The following is a 24978-nucleotide window of genomic DNA, read 5'->3' as shown; positions in this document are numbered from 1 at the left end:
GAACAGACATATGCACGCCCATGTTCATTGCAGCATTGTTCATAGTAGCAGAAAGATGGAAACAATCTAGATGTCCATTAACAGATGAATGGATAAACAAACTGTGGTGCATACACACAATGGAGTACTATGCAATGATAAAGAACAACAATGAATCTATGAAACAGCTCACGACATGGATGAATCTGGAGGGCATTATGCTGAGTGAAGTAAGTCAATCACAAAAGGCCAAATACTGCATGAGACCACTGCTCTAAATATTCATGAAAGGGTTTACATACAAAAAGTTTACACACAATCTTTAATGGTTACAAGGGAGGGGAGGAGGGGAGGAGTGTGGATGCAAAAACACTCAATAGACAATAGATAAGTGGAAAATTTGGTGAAGTGTAAGGCAGTATGCAATACTGGGGAAGCCAGCACAACTTGTACAAGGCAAGGTCATAGAAGCTCCATAGACGCATCCAAATTCCCTGAGGGAACAAATTGCTGGGCTGTGGGGACCCTGAGCTCGGGGACTATGTACCTCAATTGGCATAGCATAGTTTGTAAAGAATATGTTCAACATTCTACTTTACTAAGTAGCATCTGGGGTCTTAAAAGCCTGTGAGTGGCCATCTAGGATACTCCACTGGTCTCGCCCCTTCAGGAGCAAGGATGGACGAAGAAAACAAAAGACAGGAGGGAAAGATCACTCCATCTTCCATGGCCTCTGCCAGACCGAGTCCAGAACGAGATGGTACCCTGCTACCACCACTGACTGTTCTGACAGGGATCACAGTAGAGGGTCCCAGAGAGCTGGAGAAAAATGTAGAACAAAATTCAAACTCAGAAGGAAAGACCAGACTTCCTGACCTGGCAGAGACTGAAGAAATCCTGACAGTATGCCCTATAGACACCCTTTCAGCTCAGTAATGAGGTCACTCCTGAGGTTCACCCTTCAGCCAAAGATTGAACAGGCCCAAGGAACAAAACAAGACTAAAGAGGCACACCAGCCCTGGGGCAGGGACTGAAAGGTAGGAGGGAACAGGAAAGCTGGTAATAGGGAACCCAGGGTTGAGAAGGGAGAGTGTTGACATGTCGTGGGGTTGTTAACCAAGTGGGGTTGTTAACCAATGTCATAGAACAATGTGTGCACTAACTGTTTGATGAGAAGCCAGTTTGTTCTGTGAACCTTCTTCTAAAGTACAATAAAAAAAATTTTAAAAAGATCTAAATAAATGAAAAGATATACCATCTTAATATGTTGGAAGACTCAATATTGTTATGATGTCAAATGACCTCAAATTGATTTCTAAATTTATTGAAATTCCAACAAAAATCTCACAAATACATTTAGTAACTATTTTTTTATTTCTCTTTTTTTTAAATAATTTTTATTGTGCTTTAAGTGAAAGTTTACAAATCAAGTCAGCCTCTCACATATAAACTTATATACACCTTACTACATACTCCCATTTACACTCCCCCTAATGAGTCAGTCTGTTCCCTCCTTCCAGTCTCTCCTTTCGTGACTGTTTTGCCAGTTTCTAACCCTCTCTACCCTCCCATCTCCCCTCCAGACAGGAGATGCCAACAGAGCCTCAAGTGTCCACCTGATCCAAGTAGCTCACTCCTCATCAGCATCTCTCTCCAACCCATTGTCCAGTCCAATCCATGTCTGCTGAGTTGGCTTCAGGAATGGTTCCTATCTTGGGCCATCAAAAGGTTTGGGGACCATGACCACCGGGATTCTTCTAGTCTCAGTCAGATCATTAAGTCTGGTCTTTTTATGAGAATTTGGGGTCTGCATCCCACTGTTCTCCTGCTCCCTCAGGGGTTCTCTGTTGTGCTCCCTGTCAGGGCAGTCATCGGTTGTGGCTGGGCACCATCTAGTTCTTCTGGTCTCAGGGTAATGTAAGTCTCTACTTCATGTGGCCCTTTCTGTCTCTTGGGCTCATAATTATCTCGTGACCTTGGTGTTCTTCATTCTCCTTTGATCCAGGTGGGTTGAGTCCAATTGGTGCATCTTAGATGGCCGCTTGTTAGCATTTAAGACCCCAGATGCCACACTTCAAAGTGGAATTCAGAATGTTTCTTAATAGAATTTATTTTGCCAATTAACTTAGATGTCCCCTTAAGCCATAGTCCCCAAACCCTCGCCCTTGCTCCACTGACCTTTGAAGCATTCAGTTTATCCTGGAAACTCCTTTGCTTTTGGTCCAGTCCAGTTGAGCTGACCTTCCATGTATTGAGTATTGTCTTTCCCTTCACCTAAAGTAGTTCTTATCTACTATCTAATCAGTAAGTAACCCTCTCCTACCTTCCCTCCCTCCCCCCTCTCATAACCACAAAAGAATGTGTTCTTCTCAGTTTAAACTATTTCTTAAGATCTTGTAATAGTGGTCTTATACAATATTTGTCCTTTTGTCTCTGACTAATTTCACTCAGCATAATGCCTTCCAGGTTCCTCCATGTTATGAAATGTTTCACAGATTCATCACTGTTCTTTATTGACGCATAGCATTCCATTGTGTGAATATACCACAATTTATTTACCCATTCATCCGTTGATGGACACCTTGGTTGCTTCCAGCTTTTTGCTATTGTAAACAGTGCTGCGATAAACATGGGTGTGTACATATCTGTTCGTTTAAAGGCTCTTATTTCTCTAGGATATATTCCGAGGAGTGGTATTTCTGGGTTGCATTTTTTTATGGTAGTTCTATTTCTAACTTTTTAAGGGAATGCCAGATAGATTTCCAAAGTGGTTGTACTATTTTACATTCCCGCCAGCAGTGTATAAGAGTTCCAATCTCTCTGCAGCCTCTCCAACATTTATTATTTTGTGTTTTTTGGATTAATGTCAGCCTTGTTGGGATGAGATGGAATCTCATCATAGTTTTAACTTGCATTTCTCTAATGATCGAGAGCATTTTCTCATGTATCTGGTAGCCGCCTGAATATCTTCTTTAGTGAAGTGTGTGTTCATATCCTTTGCCCAATTTTTAATTGGGTTGTTTGTCTTTTTGTGGTTGAGTTTTAACAGAATCATATAGATTTTAGAGATCAGGCACTGGTCATAGCTGAAAATTTTTTCCCAATCTGTAGGTGGCCTTTTTACTCTTTTGGTGATGTCTTTAGATGAGCATAGGTGTTTGATTTTTAGGAGCTCCCAGTTCTCTGGTTTCTCTTCGTCATTTTTAGTAATGTTTTATACTCTGTTTATGCCTTATATTAGGGATCCTAACATTGTCCCTAATTTTTCTTCCATGATCTTTATCGTTTTAGTCTTTATGTTTAGGTCTTTGATCCACTTGGAGTTAGTTTTTGTGCATGGTGTGAGGTATGGGTCCTGTTTCATTTTTTTGCAAATGGATATCCAGTTATGCCAGCACCATTTGTTAAAAAGACTATCTTTTATCCCTGGCTGCTTTTAAAATTTTCTCTTGATCTTTGGTTTGGGCAAGTTTGATGATAATATGCCTTCGCGATTTTAGTTTTGGATCAGTCTTGTATGGGGTTTGATGAGCATCTTGGATAGATATTGTTTCATCTTTCACAATGCCAGGGAAGTTTTCTGCCAACAGATCTTCAACTATTCTCTCTGTATTTTCTGTTATTCCTCCCTGTTCTGGAACTCAAATCACATGCAAGTTATTCTTCTTGATAGAGTCCCACATGATTCTTAGGGTTTCTTCATTTTTTTTTTTAATTCGTTTATCTGATTTTTCAACTATATTGGTGTCAATTGCCTTATCCTCTAACTCCCCCAGTCTGCATTCCAAGTCCTCGATTCAGCTCCTCTGACTTCCTATTGAGTTGTCTAATTCTGTAATTTTACTGTTAATCTTTTGGATTTCTGAATGTTGTTTCTCTATGGATTCTTGCAGCTTATTAATTTTTCCACTATGTTCTTGAATAATCTTTTTGATTTCTGCAACTGCTTTATCAGCGTGTTCCTTGGCTTTTTCTGTTGATTGCCTTATTTCATTTCTGAGGTCATCCCTGATGTCTTGAAGCATTCTGTATATTAGTTTTTTATATTCTGTATCTGGCAATTCCAGGATTGTATCTTCATTTGGGAAAGATTTTGATTCTTTATCTGGGGATTTGTGGAAGCAATCATGGTCTGCTTCTTTATGTGATTTGATATTGACTGCTGTCTCCGAGCCATCTATAAGATATTGTAATGATTTATTTTATATTTGCTCACTGAATCTTATCTTCTTGTTTTGTTTTGTTTCAGTATACCCAGATGGGCTACTAGATTGTGCTGTCTTGATTGTTGTAGCCTTTGAATCACTTATGTCCTATTACCAGCTGGTTTGAGCTGTTACCAGATATATAGGCCTAAGAGTCCATTCACTATTCTCGAATAGAATCAGCTTAGGTGTTCTGATTTTGGGTCACCAAGTGTGTGGTGTAGACTGTCACCTGTTCACTTAGAGGAGTAGTGGTGATAGTTGTGTGCACCAAATTTTAGTAGCAGCAGGGGGTCACACTCCCAGGAGGGCAGGATGCTGACAGCATTCCCCCACATGCCAGTGAGGTAGATGTGTCTCTATTCCTAGAGCACTTTGGTGGGTGGGCTCTGCAGCTGTACCTTAGGCACGCAATGCATGTGCCTCTAAAGATTAGTAAGTGTCAGTATCCTCAGACCCCTTTGGCAGGTGGGTAGGTGGTTTGGGTGAAGCTTCAGCCCCAGCTCTCCATTGTGGATCAGTGAGGGCTCTGTTTAACAGGTAGAGAGATCAGACCTGGAAAACTTGTCTTTCCAGTGACTGCTAAAACAATTACAATCAGATCTCTATCAGAATTGTCTTTGCATTATAATAGCCACCCTGTTCCCTGTAGGGATGAAAGTCAAATACCGTGGATCTCATATGCTTGGCTGGAGCTTGTTTTGTATTTTTATTCCAGTTAGGGAAGTCAGAAAAGGATTTTTCATCCCTGGGTTTTTAGTAGCTGCTTCTCTCAGGCCAGGAGAATGGGTTAGGAAAAAAAAAAGAAAAATGCAGAGCACTTCACTCCCTGGTCTAGGAAATTCCAATGTTAATGAAGCCGCCTGGGGCAGGGAGGGGAGGGATCAGATAGATAGGAGAGAGTAGCACCCAGCAATATAGACAAAGTTACTTATCTTGCGTAGCAGATGACTGTTTTATCTGAGATTCCTGAGGGGTGTGTTGCCTGTCTGTGCTGGCTGGGTCGAGATTGCCCCCGAGGGTCAGGCCCACGTCCTGTTCTTGTGCTGTCTCAGAAGCCATGGTCAGCTCCTCCGCTCCCAGTCCAAAGCCCAGCGCCAAGGTTCCCCAGCTGGGATGCCACACTCCAGGCTCCAAAACCAGTTGCTGCCTCCTGGTGACTTCTCCTCCTATCAGCCACGTCATTGCGCTGCCTGCGTATGCTGGCTGGGCTTCCCCTGAGGCCACTTCAGGGGGCTATGGCTGCATCCCATGTTTCCACCATCTCAGAAAGCTGTGCTCAGCTATCCGTGTGCCCAGTCCAAAGCCTGGCGCCAAGGTTTTCTGTGGGTCACTGGCTCCAGGCTCTGAAAACAGTTGCTTCTTCCCCATGGTTGCTCGTTCTCTCGTCAGCCTCTTCAGTGTGCAGCCTGCTTGCACTGGCTGAGTCTCTACCGAGGTTACCCCAGGGGGCTAGGGGTTAGGGCTGTGTCCCAGGCCTGCCCCGCCTCAGGAAGCTGCAATCAGCCCTGCCACTCGGCACCAGGGAACCGCAAGGGTTCAAGACTGTGGAGCGGGACACCGGTTCCAGAGGTGGTTGCTGCTTCAGGGCGCAGCTTTTCGCTCCCCTGTCACTCAGGTCAACTCTAGATCTGTGTTTGATGGTCAGGGTTCATAGATTGTCATGTATGTGATCGATTCACTTGTTTTTCCAAGTCTTTGTTGCAAGAGGGATCCAAGGTAGCTTCTACCTAGTTGGCCATCTTGGCCCCCACATTTAGTAACTATTAATAAGCTGATTCTAAAATTCACATAGAAAGTCAAAGGAACTAGAAGAATATCCAAAACAATTTTTCTGAAGTACAAAGTTGGAGGGCTCACACTACATAAAGCTCTTAAGACTTACTAAAAACTACAGTAATTTTAACAACCTGTGGTATTGGTGAAAGGATAAACACATAGAAGAATGGAATAGAAAAGAGTTCAGATATGGGCCCACACATATATGGTCAACTGATATTTGATAAAGGAGCAAAGGCTATTGACGGGAGAAAGAATAGTTTTTTCAGCAAATGGTAGTGTAACTATCAGGTGTCAAAATGAAAAATAATGAATATTGCCATATTCCTCACATTTCATACAAAAATTAACTCAAAATTGATCATATAACTAAATTTAAAACATAAAACTATAAAATTTCTACAAGAGCACACGATCTTCATTTAGGCACTTTTTTAGATATGATGCCCAAAATATAAAGCATAAAGGAAAAAATTGATAAATTGAAATAAAAATTAAATACAGTTTCTCTATGAAAAACATTGGAAAATGAATAAAATGTAAGGGATGGATAGGGGGTGAGTGTTGCAAAGCACATATCTGACAAAGCAGTAGTATCCAGAATAAATAACAAACTCTCTAAAGTTCAATAATCATAAAAAATAAAATAAAAAAGTGGGCAAAAGATTTGACAGGCTTCACTGAAGAAGACACATGCATGGCAAATAAGCACAGGAAAAATTATCAAGAGCATTAGTCTTTAGGAGATGAGATAGTATCACATACATATTAGAATGGCCAAAAAAGAACAAAAACAAAGTAAAACAAAAACTTAACTATATCAAGTGTTAACAAGATTGGGAGCCACTGGAACCTTCATCCACTAAGGGTGGAAGATGGTGTAAATACAAAGGGGCACTATAAAGGAAGTTTTTTTGTGGTGATAAGGTGGTTATTACACAGAATATTTATCCTGATGACTCATGTATTTGTCAAATCTTATGGAACTGTACATCAAAATATAAAAAGACTTCAGTGCATGTAATAAAAAAAAAAATATACCTGCGTATTATCAAAAAATTTCAACTTTAATTAAGGATATTAGTTGTAGGTATATTAATATCTACAATTTCGTTGTTTAATAGTCCATTTTAGCTAGTGAGAAATAATTATGGATACTGGAAACTAACTGGAGAGACTCTAGAGGACTGAGAAAAGCAGAGCTTTCAGAAGTATCTGTCAAAAGGCTGTTAACTTTTAAGCTGGAAAACAAGCTAAGAAGAATTTCCTATTCTGTCACCAATTTGGCTGTTTCCTTTTCAATACCTATTTTAAAGAAAATCAACGTCAATTTGTGTTCATGTAGGACAAACTAAGAAACATGTTTCTGCACTCCCGCAAGCACATTTGAATTCTTCCACTTATTGCCTCAACATGTTTATAATATTTGTTTCAGCTGAAAAGCACTATTCTTCATTATATTGATGATATACTGTTGATATCTCAGTCTGAAGATCAACCTAGGGTTTTTTAATTAGATGATTTAAAAAAAAGCAGCTGATATTGAATATATTCCAACTCATGAATAGATACCTCATGTATTTCTGAGTATCACTGTGCTCCATAGGATTTTCCTTCTTTGGAAACAGATCACCAAGGTTTCTTCTGAGGTACCATTGGGTGGATTTGAACAACTGACCTGTCAGTTGGTAGCTGCACACTTAACCATTTGCACCACCTAGGGACTCATATAACAACCATAGAGTCCTAAATAACCTAACTAAAGTACAGAACTAAGGCACAACAGTAAATTTCTTAGACGTTATGTGGGCCAGGCAGACTGGGATATTCTTCAAACAACCATTAATAACTTTGAGGAGTCTGTTTTATCCTGCCAACTAAAAAATCAAAGCAAGAATCAGAAAATATAATTGGGTTGTTTAGTTTCTGGAGAAACTGCATACCACACCAGGGAATGTTATTAGTCTCTGTTAAACAATCTACCAGAAAAAAAAAAAATGTATATATCAATTGAGATGTTTCAACAAACGGATGCAGCGCTGGAGGTGCTCACTCATCTATGCCAAGAAATATGGAAGACAGCTTCCTAGCCAACTGACTGGAAGAGATCCGTATTTATGCCTATTCCCAAGAAAGGTGATCCAACCGAATGTGGAAATTATAAAACAATATCAGTAATATCACACGGAAGCAAAATTTTGCTGAAGATCATTCAAAAATGGCTGCAGCAGTATATCAACAGGGAACTGCCAGAAATTCAGGCCGGTTTCAGAAGAGGAAGTGGAACCAGGGATATCATTGCTGATGTCAGATGGATCCTGGCTGAAAGCAGAGAATACCAGAAGGATGTTTAAAAAAAAAAAAAAGTTTACCTGTGTTTTATTGACTATGCAAAGGCATTTGACTGTGTGGATCATAACAAGTTATCATTAAATTGCGAAGAATGGGAATTCCAGAACACTTAATTGTGCTCATGAGGAACCTTTACGTAGATCAAGAGGCAGTTGTTCAGACAGAACAAGGGGATACTGATTAGTTTAAAGTCAGGAAAGGTGTGCGTCAGGGTTTTATTCTTTCACCATACCTATTCAATCTGTATGCTGAGCAAATAATCCAAGAAGCTGGACTATATGAAGAACGGGGCATCAGGATTGGAGGAAGACTCATTAACAGCCTGCGTTATGCAGATGACACAACCTTGCTTGCTGAAAGTGAAGAGGACTTGAAACACTTACTAATGAAGATCAAAGACCACAGCCTTCAGTATGGATTGTACCTCAACATAAAGAAAACAAAAATCCTCACAACTGGACCAATGAGCAACATCGTGATAAACAGAGAAAAGATTGAAGTTGTCAAGGGTTTCTTTTTACCTGGATCCACAGTCAACAGCCATGGAAGCAGCTGTCAAGAAATTAAAAAGACACATTCCTTTGGGCAAATCTGCTGCAAAGGACTTCTCTAAAGTGTTGAAGAGCAAAGATGTCACCTTGAAGACTAAGGTGCACCTGACCCAAGCCATGGTATTTTCAATCACATCATATGCATGTGAAAGCTGGACAATGAATAGGGAAGACCAAAGAAGAATTGACGCCTTTGAATTATGGTGTTGGTGAAGAATGTTGAATATGCCATGGACTGCCAAAAGAACGAACAAATCTGCCTTGGAAGAAGTACAATCAGAATGCGCCTTAGAAGCAAGGATGGTGAGACTGCGTCTTACATACTTTGGACATGTTGTCAGGAAGGATCAGTCCCTGGAGAAGGACATCATGCTTGGGATAGCACAGGGTCAGTGGAAAAGAGGAAGACCCTCAAGGAGGTGGATTGACACAGTGGCTGCAACAATGAGCTCAAGCATAACAATGATTGTAAGTAGGGTGCAGGACAGCGCAGTGTTTCGTTCTGTTGTGCATAGGGTCGCTATGAGTCAGAACTGACTCGACGGCACCTAACAACAACAACAACAAATATATATATAAACAGTATCATCATCAAACTCTAATAGCATCTATGGGCCACGTGTCAAAGAGATATAAAGTAACCCATCACTGGCAGGTGGATTACATTAACTTGTTATCCATGCCTCCAGGTAGATACCAATGTTCCTGCCTGGGATATATGTTCTGTTTATCCGGATTTTCATACCTAGTACCCGAAGCAAATGTCTCTAACACTACTTGAGGCTCACAGCTGAAAATATCTCAGTTTGATCCTCCTAAGCAGTGATCATATTTTACTGCCAGTGTAGTGTGATGATGAGTTAAAAAGCATCATATACAAAGAAGTGAACTTATATACTTTACAACTCACAACACAGTGGACTGATTAAAAATTGATTGTGCTGGGGAGAGGTGATAAGAGATTGACAGAATGGATTGCATGACTAACGAATGTATGTTAAAATTTAATATGTATGAAAGTAAAGGGGGGACACCAGTGGATAGATATTTTTTAGATTTTGTTGGGAAGATACAGAGAAGGTGGGGTAAAACAGAGAAACTTTAAAAAAAAAAACAACTCTATTTCTAAAACGTTTTCTTTTACCCTTCCTGACCTGATCCTATATACCTGGGATGTAATTTTATTTTCAAGTTTAGAGGAAGGATCAGTTGTTAATGTGAACTATAATAATATCTCTAAATACTACTGGCTAAATTTCCAGAGACATCACTTGATGGATTATTTCTTCTTCTTATCTTTCTAAACTGAAATTGATGATTTTTGCCTCTTTCCCAAACAGTAAATGCAATAGTCATATAAGCTTTTTTTTTAATCCACCTCTATTCCATATTGTCAAACATGTACAAAGTGGGAAACACTGGAGAGACTCATATTGTTGCCATTTTTATGGGTTAATCCTCTGGCTAAACCCCATGACCCTATCCCTGTTTTAGTGTGTAGGTGAAGGATATGGTGAAAATTAATGCTAAATGAAAAATAAGAGAAGATCATTGACCAAAAGGCAACCAATATGCATAAATGCAAAAATGAAAAGCTAAAATTGCCTTGGTAATCTGTGAGAGGCTGTAAGAAAAAGAATGTAATAATCTCATAGTTATTACAAATGCCCAGATAAATTAAGCTATTTGCCTGCAGAAATTCCCCTCTGTCTAAAACTGAAGGTTCAGACTGTGTTCTAGGAAGAATATAAGAACATTCAATCTGAAGTCACCTATGTGATACATTTTAATGATTTAACAAGACCTTATTTGTATGAGAGAATCCCCTTTAGGAGATAACTTGTGGGAACTGTTGCTCCCGAATGCACCCAAAGGGCTTTGTTCAACAATAGAGCCTCAGACCACTGTGTAACTATAACTCAGAAGACTATGTATTGGATACACTAGTCATAAAATATTTTTGGCATGTCTGATTTGTCATATGTTCATGTACCCCAATGGCTTTAGAACTGGAATTGGCAAACCACTGCCTGTGGATCAAACCTATTTTGTAAATAATGTGTCAGTGAAATGCAGTCACACTGATTCATTTACATATTGTCTATGCTACAAAAACAAAGTGAAATAGCTACAACAGAAACCATATGACTGACAAAGCCAAACATATTTACCATCTGACTTTTTACAAAAATTGAGTTACTATCTGGTTCTTGTTCTGTACCATGTTTTTGTGGATAGAGAACAATAACCAAGGTGAAGAAAACTAGTCAAATTAAATCCAATATCAGTATAGGGTGTCATAGTATATTTACATATCTACCACTGACAACCTCAAAGGTTCGCCTATGGCGCCAATGGGAAGATTTTTGGCATATGCAAACTAGTGTATTTCTGGATAACTACCACCCATATGGAGGCCTGGTGGCAGAGTGCTTAAGAGCTGGCTGCTTATCAAAAGGTCAGCAGTTCAAATCCTCCAGTCACTTCTTGGAATCACTATGGAGCAGTTCTACGGTGTCCTATAGGGTCGCTATGGGTCAAAATTGACTCAACACCAATGGGTTTTTTTGGGTACCATGCATAGGACACTATCCTAGGTAATGCACATTTTTGATCCAGAATATATTCTTTAATTGTATTCAGCCAATAAGAAGTCAATGGTATAACATTTTTTGTAGATAATCCAACATTGTCCAAAATGCTCCAGAAGTATCTTAGGCAAAATTGTCACAGGCCAGGAGTTCGAAGAGAAGTCAGATTTACCTTTAAGGAGAACTTACATACTGAGGAAAATTAGTTATTGACCCATATTAGGTGCTTAGAAGGGATATTATTTTAGGAGTTAGGAAAACAATAGTGATTAGCCTGGACAGATACCTCGACTTTAGAACCACAGGTAAAATTAACTCACAGGCAGTACAACAGTATGATCGAAAATATAGATGGACAAGAGTATTCGTGCTTACCCAAAGGAGCTGATAAGTATGCCCCACCAGGTGGAAGTGGAGATAGCTCAAAAAAAAAAAAAAAAAAGCTCAGAGATTTTGGCAACAGAATCACAAGAAATGAAATCACAAAAGACTTCTGATTGCCCTAGTCTATGGGGTTTTATAAACGGAAAATGTAATTTGCCTAGGTGCTATCTAACTTCCAAGGCCCTGACATAAGCAAAAATCAGATGTACCCCATAGTACGATTAATTAGAGCTGGAAATTGATTACACTTGACTAAGATTATTTGAATTGAGAGAAGGTGAGCATACTTAAAGCCAGTTGGAAGCCCATGCCATTGCAACCTATTGGAGCAATGGTGCAAGGGAAGATTAGGTGGACAAGGGCACAAGGTTACTCTCTTCTGAGATTAAAATTGTCCCTAAATTGATAGGATTTGTGGTCATCAGCGCATATGTATTTTTCAAAAGCCATTGCTTACACGGTAAATGTGGATTTTATTTTGTGCAATTTATACCTCAATAAAGTTGATTTTAAAAGTAAGCTCTTGGAAACTAAAATTAAATTGCTTAGAATATTTAATGTGACTGAGTTACCAGGAGACAAAAACCAAAGCAATCTCTCGGAATAGGAAGTGAAATGTAAAAAAAAAAAGGAAAATACAGTAAAATATTTAATTTTCTCAGAATATCAAGCACAATAAAAGAAATCCCAATCAAAAAGAAAAGGCAAAAATTAAGAAAGATGAAACAAACCAAAGTGGCACTGAAGAAATTCAAAGGCCACCAAATTTTAAGCAAGATTAATAATATTGATATTAATCATTTGAATATTCAAATCAAGTATTAAAAGAACATCCTTAAAGCTTACATAAATAATGAACATGTTATCTACAAGAAACATAACTCATAATAACTACAAAATTCTCATAAGCAAATATACCTAAGAGAAAACAACTGGCAGACATTCAAAAACACCTAATGTCATGGGTTGAATTCTGTCCCCCCAAAATGTGTGTCAACTTGGCTAGGCCATGATTCCCTGTATTGTGTGGTTGTCTTCCATTTTGTGATCTGATGTAATTATCTTGTGTGTTGTAAACCCTAGCCTCTATGCCTATGGTTAGGTTCCTATTCGGGAATGAGCTGTCCATTATGTTAATGAGGCAAGTCAAATCTATATGATTAGCCTGTATCTTGTGTCAATCTCTTTTGAGATATAAAAGAGAGAAGTGAGCAAAGAGGAGATGGACCTCAGTACCATCAAGAAAGAAGAAGCAGGAGCAGAGTGAGTCCTTCAGACCCAGGGTCCTTGCCCTGAGAAGCTCCTAGAATAAGGGAAGATTGATGACTTTCCCCAGATTCCACAGAGAGAAAAAGTCTTCCCTTGAGCAGGAGCCCTGATTTCAGACTTCTAGCCTCCTAAACTGTGAGAGAATAAATTTCCGTTTCTTAAAGCCATCACTTGTGGTGTTTCTGTTAGAGCAGACTAGGTGACTAAGACACCTAAATAAATGTTTAAATATTTAGCATTCATCAGCAGAAAGGCTCAATATCATAAAGATATCTGCTTTTCATAAATTGATCTGGAGTTCCAAGATAATCCCAATATGAATCTATGTAATGCTTTAGAAGGAACTTGCTAAACTGATTTAAAATGTATCTGTCAGACTATAGGCTGAAGGAAAAAAAAAAAAAAAACAAGAAAATCAGGACGAAAAAATATTTGGGTGAAAGGTTTTGAGTAAATATTCAGACTTATTTAAATTTACAGTAAAAATAGTTCTAGTGACACTGGAACATTGACTAAAAATGTATTTACTTATGTCAGAGACTAGAGAACTCAGATGAATAGCCATTATATAACTTAAAATTCATGGGAAATGTACAATTACAGATTATTGGCGAAATGCTGAGTTTTTCGTATTATTTAAGAAAAGAAACTTGATTATTACCTTGCATAAAAATCAACCAAAAAAGGGTTGAATATAAAATAGGAAAGGTGAAATATTAAGACTTTTAAGAACAGAATATAGCATAATCTAAGTCCTTGATGTAGAGAAATATTCCTTGAGTAAGACGTGAGAAGCATTAATCATGAAAAAAAGAATAACATTGAATGTAGTAAAAAGAAAAGAAAAATGGACGCCATAGAAGAGGAGAAATTGCTTGCAATACTTATAAGTGAAAGAAAAGTAATATTCAGAATAGTCAATTATGACAAATCAATACCAAAAAAACACCTAAAAAGATAAACTAAGAAAAACATCAATGCATTTCATAAATTAGATAAAGCAGTTGCCAATAAATGAATATATGCTCAACTCAATTAATAAAAGAAATGAGTATTGACTGTAATGCTATGACATTTTACAGCCACTCAATTTGTAAATATTAAAATGTAAACCTTAATCATTAACAAGGATGTAAAGCAACAAGGAACTGTTGTTATAAATATATATTGATACAACCACTATGGAAAACAGTTAGGAATCACCTTCTTAGTGGGACATACACAATGTCCAAAAAAATCCATTCCTAGAGATCTATCTATGGATTTCACCTCATCATAAAGAAAACAAAAGTCCTCACGGCTGGACCAAAAAGCAACATCATGTTAAACGGAGAAAAGACTGAAGTTGTCTTCAGTTGACTGAAGTTGATTTCATTTTACTTGGATCCACAGTCAATACCAATGGAAGGAAGCAGCAGTCAAGAAATCAAATGCGTTGCATTGGGCAAATCTTCTGCAGAAGACCTCTTTAAAGGGTTGAAAAACAAAGATGTCACCTTGAAGACTAAGGTGCACCTGACCCAAGCCATGGTATTTTCAATGGCATCATATGCGTGTGAAAGCTGGACAATGAATGAGGAAGACCAAAGAAAAATTGATGCCTTTGAATTGTGATGCTGGCAAAGAATATTGAATATACCATGGACTGCCAAAAGAATGAACAAATCTGTCTTGGAAAAAGTACAACCAGAATGCTCCTTAGAAGCAAGGATGGCAAGACTGGGTCTTACATAATTCGGACATGTTGTCGGGAGGGATCAGTCCCTGGAGAAGGACATCATGCTTGGTAAAGTACAGGGTCAGTGAAGAAGACCCTCAATGAGATGGATTGGCACAGTGGCTGCAACAATGGGCTCAAGCATAACCACCATTGTGAGCATGGCTCAGGACAAAACAGTGTTTCGTTCTGTAGTACATAGGGTCACTATGAGTTGAAACTGACTCGACGGCAACTAACAACAACAACAGATATCTATCCCTCAGAAACACAGACGTAGGGCAGAAATACATGTTGAATTACTGCTTGAGTACGTGAATGATACTTTTGGCTAGAATCTGATAATCATTTTAAGTAAATTAATTTAGTGATTTCAATGTAATATTCAATGTGACTTATTTTTACCAAGTAATATATTCAAAATTATTTTACTGTATCCTTGACTCATATATGTAAATAGGCTCACATATTTTGCTAAATATTTATCAAGAAACTTGATACAAACTTGGATATAAAATTAAATAATTTCCATTTGCAAAACAAGAAGTTGATACATGCATTTTGCCACAGTTAATATACACCAGTTTTATAAAATCATAACATTTCTGTGATCTTACTGACTCGAATGCATTTGGGAGGAGGGGACCAGTCATGCTCTGTACAAGTAACGGTGCCATGTCCATTTGGAAGACTGTAGCCTGGATTGCACTGAACATCTACAGAATGACCCTCTGAATGATATCTTCTTGAATAATGAGAATATCCATTCTCATCATGATACAAATAGCATCTTTCTAAGAACCATAAAAAGAATAAATGAAAAACATGAACTTGGTCAAAATAGTGAACTAAGAATTATTTGTGATATTTAAATTAGAATGTGTAATAATCTTAAAAAATGACATATAAATTAAAGGACAAAGTGTCATGCTATTACCAAATGTTAGTTAAAAAAAGAAAAATCAATATTCAGTGCTATTTATCTTAAGTTTTTATAATTAAAATATGTACAAATGTAGAGACATTTTTATGAATTTCCTATCTTTATTTCTCATTTTATTTTCATGAATAGCTCAAATCTAGTTTGGTCTTTTTGCTACCGCTACTCTTCCTAATGCACTGTTTTTATCATACAAGAAGCAATCATAATCACTACTGTACTCTCTCTTCACTCAGTGAAAGGTTCCTATGCGTTTTTTTTTTTTTTTTTTTTACTTACTGAGGCACGGGACACTTGGTGACCATCCTTCTCCTGTACATTTTATGTAGCCCCCAGATTGTTCTGAAGGAGTCAGAAAACCACTATTACAGTAGTAGTAGAAAGATTTTCCTGTCTCTACTGGGAAGTCTGGTCTATAATCTTCATTACGTAGATATCCATTTTTTATTTCTGGAAAACCACAAGGTTTCACTTGGAATAAAAAAATACAAAAGAGTATAAATAATATTTTATCTTAATAAACTACCAAATTAGATTTAAATTTTTCCTTGGTAAAGTATACTCCCTTATGACCATAATAACATTCATTACATTAGGGATTCTAAAAAAAGATAATTTATAGAAGTCAGATCACTGAAGTACTACTGAAGGAAGTCTGGTAATGAGGATGAAATTACATTTTCTGGAGTATTTGATGTATAAATTTGTATGTAGGCTTTTCAAGAAGAAAATCTCACAAACCCATTTAATGTAGTCTTCTTGAGTATGCATCTCCCTAGCCTTGGTTGATTAAATGAGCATCCTGGTTGAAGCACTCTTATTTCTTGCTAATTTTAGCACTTATCTGTCTTCTTTATTTTCAATTCCCATCAGAAATCAGAGCCCTGTCTTCTCTTCACAAATATACTCTGATGGAGGGGTTATAAGTTTCCTTTATTCGATGAGGAAAATTTAGACTAGGAATATTTCTTTTTTTTTAATTGTACTTTAGATGAAGGTTTACAGAACAAACTAGCTTCTCATTAAACAATACATATGGTGTTTTATGACATTGGTTAACAACCCCACGACATGTCAACACTCTCTCTTCTCAACCTTGGATTCCCTATTACCAGCTTTCCTGTTCCCTCCTGCCTTCTAGTCCATGCCCCTGGACTGGTGTGCCCCGTTAATCACGTTTGGTTTTATGGGCCTGTCCAATCTTTGGCTGAAGGGTGAACCTCAGGAGTGACTTCATTACAGAGCTGAAACGGTGTCCGGGGGCCATATTCTCAGGGTTTCTCCAGTCTCTGTCAGGCTAGCAAGTCTAGTCTTTCTTTTTGAGTTAGAATTTTGTTCTGCATTTTTCTCCAGCTCTGTCTGGGACCCTCTATTGTGATTCTTGTCAGAGCAGTCTGTGGTGGTACCCAGGCATCACCTCCTTGTTCTGGACTCAGTCTTGTGGAGGTAGTGATAAATGTGGTCCATTAGTCCTTTGGACTAATCTTTCCCTCGTATCTTTAGTTTTCTTCATTCTTTCTTGCTCCCAAGGGGTGAGACCAGTGGAGTATCCTAGGTGGTCACTCACAGGTTTTTAAGACGCCAGACGCTACTCACCACAGTAGAGTGTAGAACATTTTCTTTATAAACTATGTTATGCCAATTGAGCTAGATGTTCCCCAAGACCATGGTCCCCACAGCCCTCAGCCCAGCAATTTGGTCCGTTGGGGAGTTTGGATGTGTCTATGGAGCTTCCATGATCCAGCCTTGTATAAGTTGTGCTGGTTCCCCAGTACTGTGTACTATCTTACCTTTGAACAAGGCTACCACTTATCTATTGTCTATTTAGTGTTTTTCCATCTCCACGCCTCCACTCCCTCATAACCATCAAAGATTGTTTATTTTTGTATGTAAACCTTTCCAAGAGTTTTTACAGTAATGGTCTCATACAATATTTGTCCTTTTGTGATGGACATATTTCATTCAGCGTAATGACCTCCAGATTCATCCATGTTAAGAGATGCTTCACAGATTCATTGTTGTTCTTTATCATTGCGTAATACTCCTTTGTATGTATGTACCACAGTTTGATTATCCATTCATCTTTTGATGGACATCTAGGTTGTTTCCATCTTTTTGCTATTGTGAACAATGCTTCAGTGAACATGGGTGTGCATATGTCTATTCATGTGATGACTCTTATTTCTCCAGGATATATTCCTAGGAGTGGGATTGCTGAACCATACCGTATTTCTATTTTTAGCTTTCTAAGGAAGCACCATATCATTTTTCAAAATGGTTTTCCTCATATTGGATTCTCACCAGCAGCGTGTAAGAGTTCCCATCTCCCCACAGCTGCTCCAATGTTTGTTATTTCCTGTTTTATTGATTTGTACTAATCTGTGTCTTGGAAGAAGGGCAACCAGAATGCTCCTTAGAGGCAAAGATGGCAAGACTGTGTCTTACATACTTTGGACATGTTGTCAGGAGGGATCAGTTCCTGGAGAAGGACATCATGCTTGGCATAGTACAGGGTCAGCGGAAAAGAGGAAGACCCTTAACGAGGTGGATTGACACAGTGGCTGCAACAATGAGTTCAAGCATAACAATGATTGTGTGGATGGCGCAGGACCAGGCAGTGTTTCTTTCTGTTGTGCATAGGGTCACTATGAATCAGAATTGACTCGATAGCACCTAACAACACAACACCAGCAATGCATGGGTGAGGTGGTTCTCATTGCAGTTTTGATTTGTATTTCTCTAATGGCTAACGTTTGCTAGCATTTCCTCGTGTCTGTTGACAGCTTTAATGTCTTCTTTGGTGAAGTGTCTTTTCATTTTCTTTGCTCATTTTTTTAATTGGCTTATTAGTCTTTTTGTTTTAGAGGTGTTGGATTTTCTTGTAGATTTTAGAGATTAGACCTTTGTCTGATTTGTAGCAGCCCAAATTTTTTTCCCAGTCTGTAGGTTCTCTTTTTACTGTTTTTGGTGAAGTCTTTCGATGAGCATAAGCATTTAATTTTTAGAACATTCCAGTTGTCTAGCTTATCTTCTGGAGTTTCTGTGTTGTTCATTGCTCTTTGTATCTTGTTAATGCCATGTACTATGGCCTTTAGCATTGATCCTATTTTTTCTTCTATGAAGTTCATAGTTTTGGGCTTTATATTTAGGTCTTTGATCCATTTTGAGTTAGTTTTTTTTATATGGCCTGAGGTATGGGTCCTGTTTCATTTTTTTTCAGATGGACATCTAGCTTTGCCAACACCATTTGTTCAAGAGACTGTCTTTTCCCCGTTTGATGGACTTTGGGCTCTCATCAAAGATCACGTAACAATAGGTGCATGGATTTACATCTGGATTCTCAGTTCTGTTCCATTGGTCAATGTGTTGACTACTGTAGCTGTATAGTTGATTCTGAGGTCAGGTAGTGTGAGTCCTCCTACTTTATTCTTCTTCAATAGTGCTTTACTTATCTGGGCCTTCTTCCCTTTCTGTATAAAGTTAATAATAAGTTTTTCCATCGCTTTAAACAATGTGGCTGGTATTTGGATTGGGATTGCATTGTATTTGTAAATCGTTTTGGGTAGAATTGTCATTTTCACAATGTTGAGTCTACCTATCCATGAGCATGGTATGTTTTTCCATTTATGTCGATCTCCTTTGGTTTCTTGCAGCCGTGTTTTGTAGTTTTGTTTGTGTAGGTCCTTTACATTCCTGGTTAGATTTATTCCTAAGTATTTTATTTTTTTAGGGGCTATTATAAATGATATTATTTCCCTGATTTCCTTTTCAGCATTCTCTTTATTAATGTATAGGAATCTAACTGATTTTTGTATGTTTATCTTGTATCTTACCACTCTGCTGAATCTATAAGTTCCAGTAGTTTTCTCATGGAGTCTTTTGGGTTTTCTATGTAAGTACCATATCATCCACAAATAAGGACAGTTTAACTTCTTCGTTACCAATTTGGATGCTCGTTATCTTTTATTCTTGCCTTATTGCTCTCGTTAGAACTTCCAGCACAATGTTAAATAGGATTGGTGATAAAAGGCATTGTTGTCTTGTTCCTTTTCTCAAGGGGAATGTTCTCAGCCTCTTTCCATTAAGAATGATGTTGGTTCTTTGGCATGACCCAAAAAACCCAGTGAGGATTCAAACTGCCGACCCTTTGGTTAGCAGCTGTAGCACTTAACCACTTCGCCACCAGGGTTTCCTTGTTTGGCATAGATGCCCGTTATTATGTAGAGAAATTCCCCTTCTATACCTATTTTATTAAGAGTTTTTATCAGGAATGGGTGTTGAGCTTTGTCAAATGCCTTTTCCAAGTCAATTGAGGTGATCATGTGATTATTTATTTTATTTTATTTATGTGATGGATTATGTTGATTGATATTCTAATGTTGAACCATTCTTGCATACCTGGTATGAATCCTACTTGGTTGTGGTATATTATTTTTTTGAAATGATGCCAAATTCGATTGGCTAGAAGTTTCTTGAGAATTTTTGCAGCTATATTCAAGAGAGATATTAGTCTATAATTTTCTTTTTTTGTGGTTTCTTTGCCTGGGTTTGGCATCAGGGTTATGCTGGCTTCATAGAATGAATTTGGCAGTATTGCTTCATTTTCTATGTTCTGAAATATTTTGAGTAGTATTGGCATAAGCTTTTCTCAGTGTTTGATAGAATTCTCCAGTGGAGCCATCTAGGCCAGGGTTTTTTTGTTGTGCTTGGCAGTTTTTTGTTACCTTTTCTATCTCTTGTCTTGAAATGGGTCTGTTCAGATCTTCAATATCATTTTGTGTTAATATGGGTAGGCTGTGTGTTGCTAGAAATTTGTCCATTTCTTCTAGGTCTTCAAATTTGTTGGAGTACAGTTTTTCATAATACTCTACTATGATCCTTTTTATTTCAGTTGGGTCTGTTGTAATGTCCCCCATTTCATTTCTTATTTGGGTTATTTGCTTCTTCTCTTGTTTTTCTTTTGTCACTTTGGCCAGTGGTTTGTTGATTTTGTTGATCCTTTCAAAGAACCAACTTTTGGTTTTGATTCTTTTGTTTTTCTACTCTCTATTTCATTTATTTCTGCTCTAATTTTGTCATTTCCTTTCTTCTGGTGGCTGTGGGCTCCTTTTGCTATTTTCTTTCTATTGGTTCAAGTTGTGTACCTAATGTTTTGTTTTTGTCCCTTTCTTCTTTTTTGATGTGTGCATCTGTTGCTATAAATTGACCTCTGTGGACTGCCTTTGCTGTGTCCCAGAGGTTTTGGTATGATGTGTTTTCATTCTCATTTGATTCTAAGAAAGTTTTTTATTCCATCCCTGATTTCTTCTATTATCCAGTGGTTTTTAAGTAGGGGGCTATTCAGTTTCCATGTAATTGATTTGTTTCCTTTGTCTTCCTGTTGTTAATTTCTACTTTGATGGTGCTGTGGTCAGAGAATATACTTTGTATTATCTCAGTGTTTTGGGTTTTGTTGACGGTTGCTCTGTGGCCTAAATGTGGTCTATTCTGGAAAACATTCTATGTGTGTTGGAAAAGAATGTGTACTTTGTAGCTGTTCGGTGGAGTGTTCTATATATAAGGTCAAGTTGGCTGATTGTGCTCTTTAGCTCTTCTGTATCTTTGTTGAGTTTCTTTCTAGATGTTCTGTCCTTTACCAAGAGTGGTGGGTTGAAGCCTCCTACTATTTTTTGGAACTGTCAATTTCTCTTTTCAGTGTTATTAGAGTTCATTTTATGTATTTTGGGGCCCTATCATTGGGTGGGTAAATGTTTGTTATGGTTAAGTTTTCATGATGGATTGTCCCTTTAATCATTATATAGTGCCCTTTTTTGTCTTTTATGATGGGTATTGTTTTAAAGTCTATTTTTTCTGAAATTAATATTGCCACTCCTGCCCTTTTTTTTGGTAGTTATTTGTTTGATATATTTTTTTTGATCCTTTGATTTTTGATAAATTTGTGCCTTTGTTTCTTAGGTGTGTCTCTTGTAGACAGCATATTGATGGATCCTGTTTTTTTTATCCATTCTGTCACTCTGTGCTTCTTTATGGGTGCATTTAGACCATTTACATTCAATGTAATTATTGATAGGTATGAGTTTATTTCTGTCATTTTGTAATGCTTTTTTTTGTGGTGCCGACATTTTCTTTGTTCCTCTTATTTTCATGTGCTGAATTCCTTTTGTTTCTGGATTTCTTTTTCATTTCTTTTGTTTTTATAGATTGTATTTTTATTGAGACTTTATGTTTTTCTTCATTTTGGTGAGTAGGTTTGTTAAATTTCTTTGTGGTTACCTTGATATTTATCCTTATCTTCCTAGGTTCGTACCAGTTTATTATTATTTGGTATTGCCTTGCTTTCCTCTCCATTAGAAAGTTTTATACCCTCTTTCATTGTTCTGATGTTGTTTTCACTTACAGATTAACTTCTCTGGTTAGAGTTGTAATTCTTTGGGCTTTGGGTAGTCCTTGAGAGTTCACTTCCTAGGTTGATATCTGGCTTGTACAATCTTGCATCCTAGATTCAGGCTGTGGTCTGATGTCGTTTGCTCTCACAACAAGGGTCTTCATTTAATAATTCTCATAAGTTTGGTTTGGTTTTTGTATATTCCCTTAATTTCTGTTTATTTGGAAATGTCCTAATTTCACCATCATATTTGAATGAGAGTTTTGCAGAATATATTATTCTTGGTTGACAATTGTTTTCTTTCAAGATTTTATATACGTCATTCCACTGCCTTCTTGCCTGCATGGTTTCTGCTGAATAATCAGGGCTTAGTCTTATTTTTTCTCCTCTGTATGTGACTTTTCATTTTTCTCAAGCTGCTCTCAGGATTCTTTCTTTGTCTTTGGTTTCAGTGAGTGTGATTATGACAGGCTTTGGTGCTTTTCTTTTGGAATCTATCCTATAGGGTGTGTGTTGAGCTTCTTGGATGATCAGCTTTTCATCTTACATTATATTAGGAACATTTTCTGTCAGCAATTCTTTAGCAATCCTTTCTGTGTTATCCGTTTTCTCCCCCTGTTCTGGAACTCCGATAACTTGAAATTTTTTTCTTTTGATTGTATCCCACATAATTCTCAGGGTTTCTTCATTTTTCTTCATTCTTTTTTCTGATTTTTCCTCAAACAGAATTGTATCCAATTGTTTGTCTTCCACTTCGCTTATCTTGTCTTCCATCATTTCAAACCTGCTCCTCAGCCCTTTTGTGAAGTTGTTCATTTCTGAAATCTTGTTTATCTTTTGGATTTCTAGTTGTTTTTGTATGATTTCCAGTTGTGAGTTTATTTTGGCATTTTGTTCCTGTATTATTTTCCTGAATTCTTCCATTTTTTTCTCTGTATTTTCCATGAATTTGTCTATTTTTTCCTCATTTTTGTCTGCTTTTTTCTTCTGCTCTTGGATAGCTCTGAATGTTAGAGATTTGAATTTGGTATCAGGAAGTTCTAGTGCCTTGTCTTCTACTGGAAAGTCATCTGGTGTTTTATTTTGGACGCCTAGTGGAACCATCCTGTCCTTTTTTTTTTTTTTTAATATGTTTTGATATTGTCTGCTGTCTTCAGGACATTCAGTAGTTTATTTCTTCCTTTATTTACTGTAGATCTGTTTGTTTCATCCTGCTTTTTCCTTTTATTTGGTTATGTCTGAACAGGTGGGCTGTGGTCATGATACTTTTTACCTCCTTGTCCAATGGGCAGGGCCAGTCACTCAGATATGGTGCAGCAGAGCAGATCCAGGTGAAGGGTAGGGGCTGGGATGGGTGGTTTTTGGCATGTATTAGGGCCAAGAGAAGGCTGAGGTCAGTGCTGGGTAGGTTCTGGTAGGCCATGCCTGTGGTGCTTAGGGGTATGATGTCCAGTGCATGGTGCTGGCAGGCAGGAAGGAGGGGGGAGGTTGTGATGTGTGGAGTTAATATAGTATGGGAAAGAGAGAAGAGAGAAAAGGGAACTAAAAAAATTAAAAGAGTGCTAGGGCAGCTTGCCATCAGACTGGAGATGAGAAACTGAGAAATGGAGAAAAACAAAAAACAAACCAAAAAGAGAAAAAGAAAAAAAAACTATATAATGATTTGGAAAAGAAAGAAAGAAAGAAAGAAAAGAAAAGCCCCCACATACCCTACTGGTGCATCTGCAAAAACCAGGGAAGTAACTCCCAGGCTGTGCAATATAGCCTGGCTAGAGGTGGTATAGATGTCACACAGCACCAGATATTCAGGAGACAGGAAAAGAAGGTACATATAGAGAGATGAGAACTGAGAAATGAAGAAAGACAGAAAGAAAAAAAAGAGGAAGAAGAAAAAGAAAGAAAAGCCCCACAAATCCCACCTACATGACTGTGCAGATGGTGGGAGTGGCTCCTAAGCTGTGCAATGCAACCCAGTAGAAGGGGTTCCCAAGCTGTTAAAAGAAAAAGAGAACAAACAAATAAACAAAACAGAACAAAGCAAAGAAAGAAAGAGAGAGAGAGAGAGACAGAAAGAAAGAAAGAAAGAACGAAAGAAAGAAAGAATGAAAGAAAGAACGAAAGAAAGAAAGAAAGAGAGAGAGGGAGGGGAGGGGGGGAGGGAGGGAGGGAGGGAGGGAGGGAGGAGGGAGGAAAGAAGAAAGAAAGAAAGAAAGAAAGAAAGAAAGAAAGAAAGAAAGAAAGAAAGAAAGAAAGAAAGAAAGAAAGAAAGAAAGAAAGAAAGAAAGAAAGAGAGAAAGAAAGAGAGAAAGAAAGAGAGAAAGAGAGAGAGAAAGAGAGAGAGAAAGAGAGAGAGAAAGAGAGAAAGAAAGAGAGAAAGAAAGAAAGAAAGAAAGAAAGAAAGAAAGAAAGAAAGAAAGAAAGAAAGAAAGAAAGAAAGAAAGAAAGAAAGAAAGAAAGAAAGAAAGAAAGAAAGAAAGAGAAAGAAAGAAAGAAAGAAAGAAAGAAAGAAAGAAAGAAAGAAAGAAAGAAAGAAAGAAAGAAAGAAAGAAAGAAAGAAAGAAAGAAAGAGAAAGAAAAGCCTTGGGATCCCACCAGCATGATATTGTGGGCCAGGGGTGTGGTTGCCCTGTCTAGTGGTGCTTTACAGCCTTTCAAGAGGAAGTAAAGATAGCACATGGAGCCAGGTGTTTGAGAGAAAGGAAGGGGAGGTGGTGGGATTAATGGAAGAAACCAAAAGCAACGGAACAAAGCAACCCCAGCAACAGACAAATGACACTCAAGTAGCTCACCAGTGCGGGTGGAATGAATCCAAACAGCTTACGGTC

At 37.8% G+C, this 24978-nt stretch overlaps 1 protein-coding gene across 1 annotated transcript in view; it reads right to left on the bottom strand.

Annotated features, from left to right (window-relative positions):
- Positions 1–24978, bottom strand: part of LOC126066874 (complement factor H-like) — a 181157-nt gene that overhangs the window by 44095 nt on the left and 112084 nt on the right. The window contains exons 7-8 of the mRNA XM_049868292.1: positions 16048–16239; positions 15446–15622 (exon numbers count right to left, since the gene is read on the bottom strand). Coding sequence (XP_049724249.1) covers positions 15446–15622; positions 16048–16239 — 369 coding nt within the window. The remainder of the gene's footprint in view (positions 1–15445; positions 15623–16047; positions 16240–24978) is intronic.

This window comes from Elephas maximus, chromosome 24 (assembly GCF_024166365.1).
Source record: "Elephas maximus indicus isolate mEleMax1 chromosome 24, mEleMax1 primary haplotype, whole genome shotgun sequence".
In the NCBI taxonomy this organism is placed as follows: domain Eukaryota; kingdom Metazoa; phylum Chordata; class Mammalia; order Proboscidea; family Elephantidae; genus Elephas; species Elephas maximus.
The sequence above is the reverse complement of the archived record's forward strand: the minus strand, read 5'-3'. Positions and strand labels throughout refer to the sequence as shown.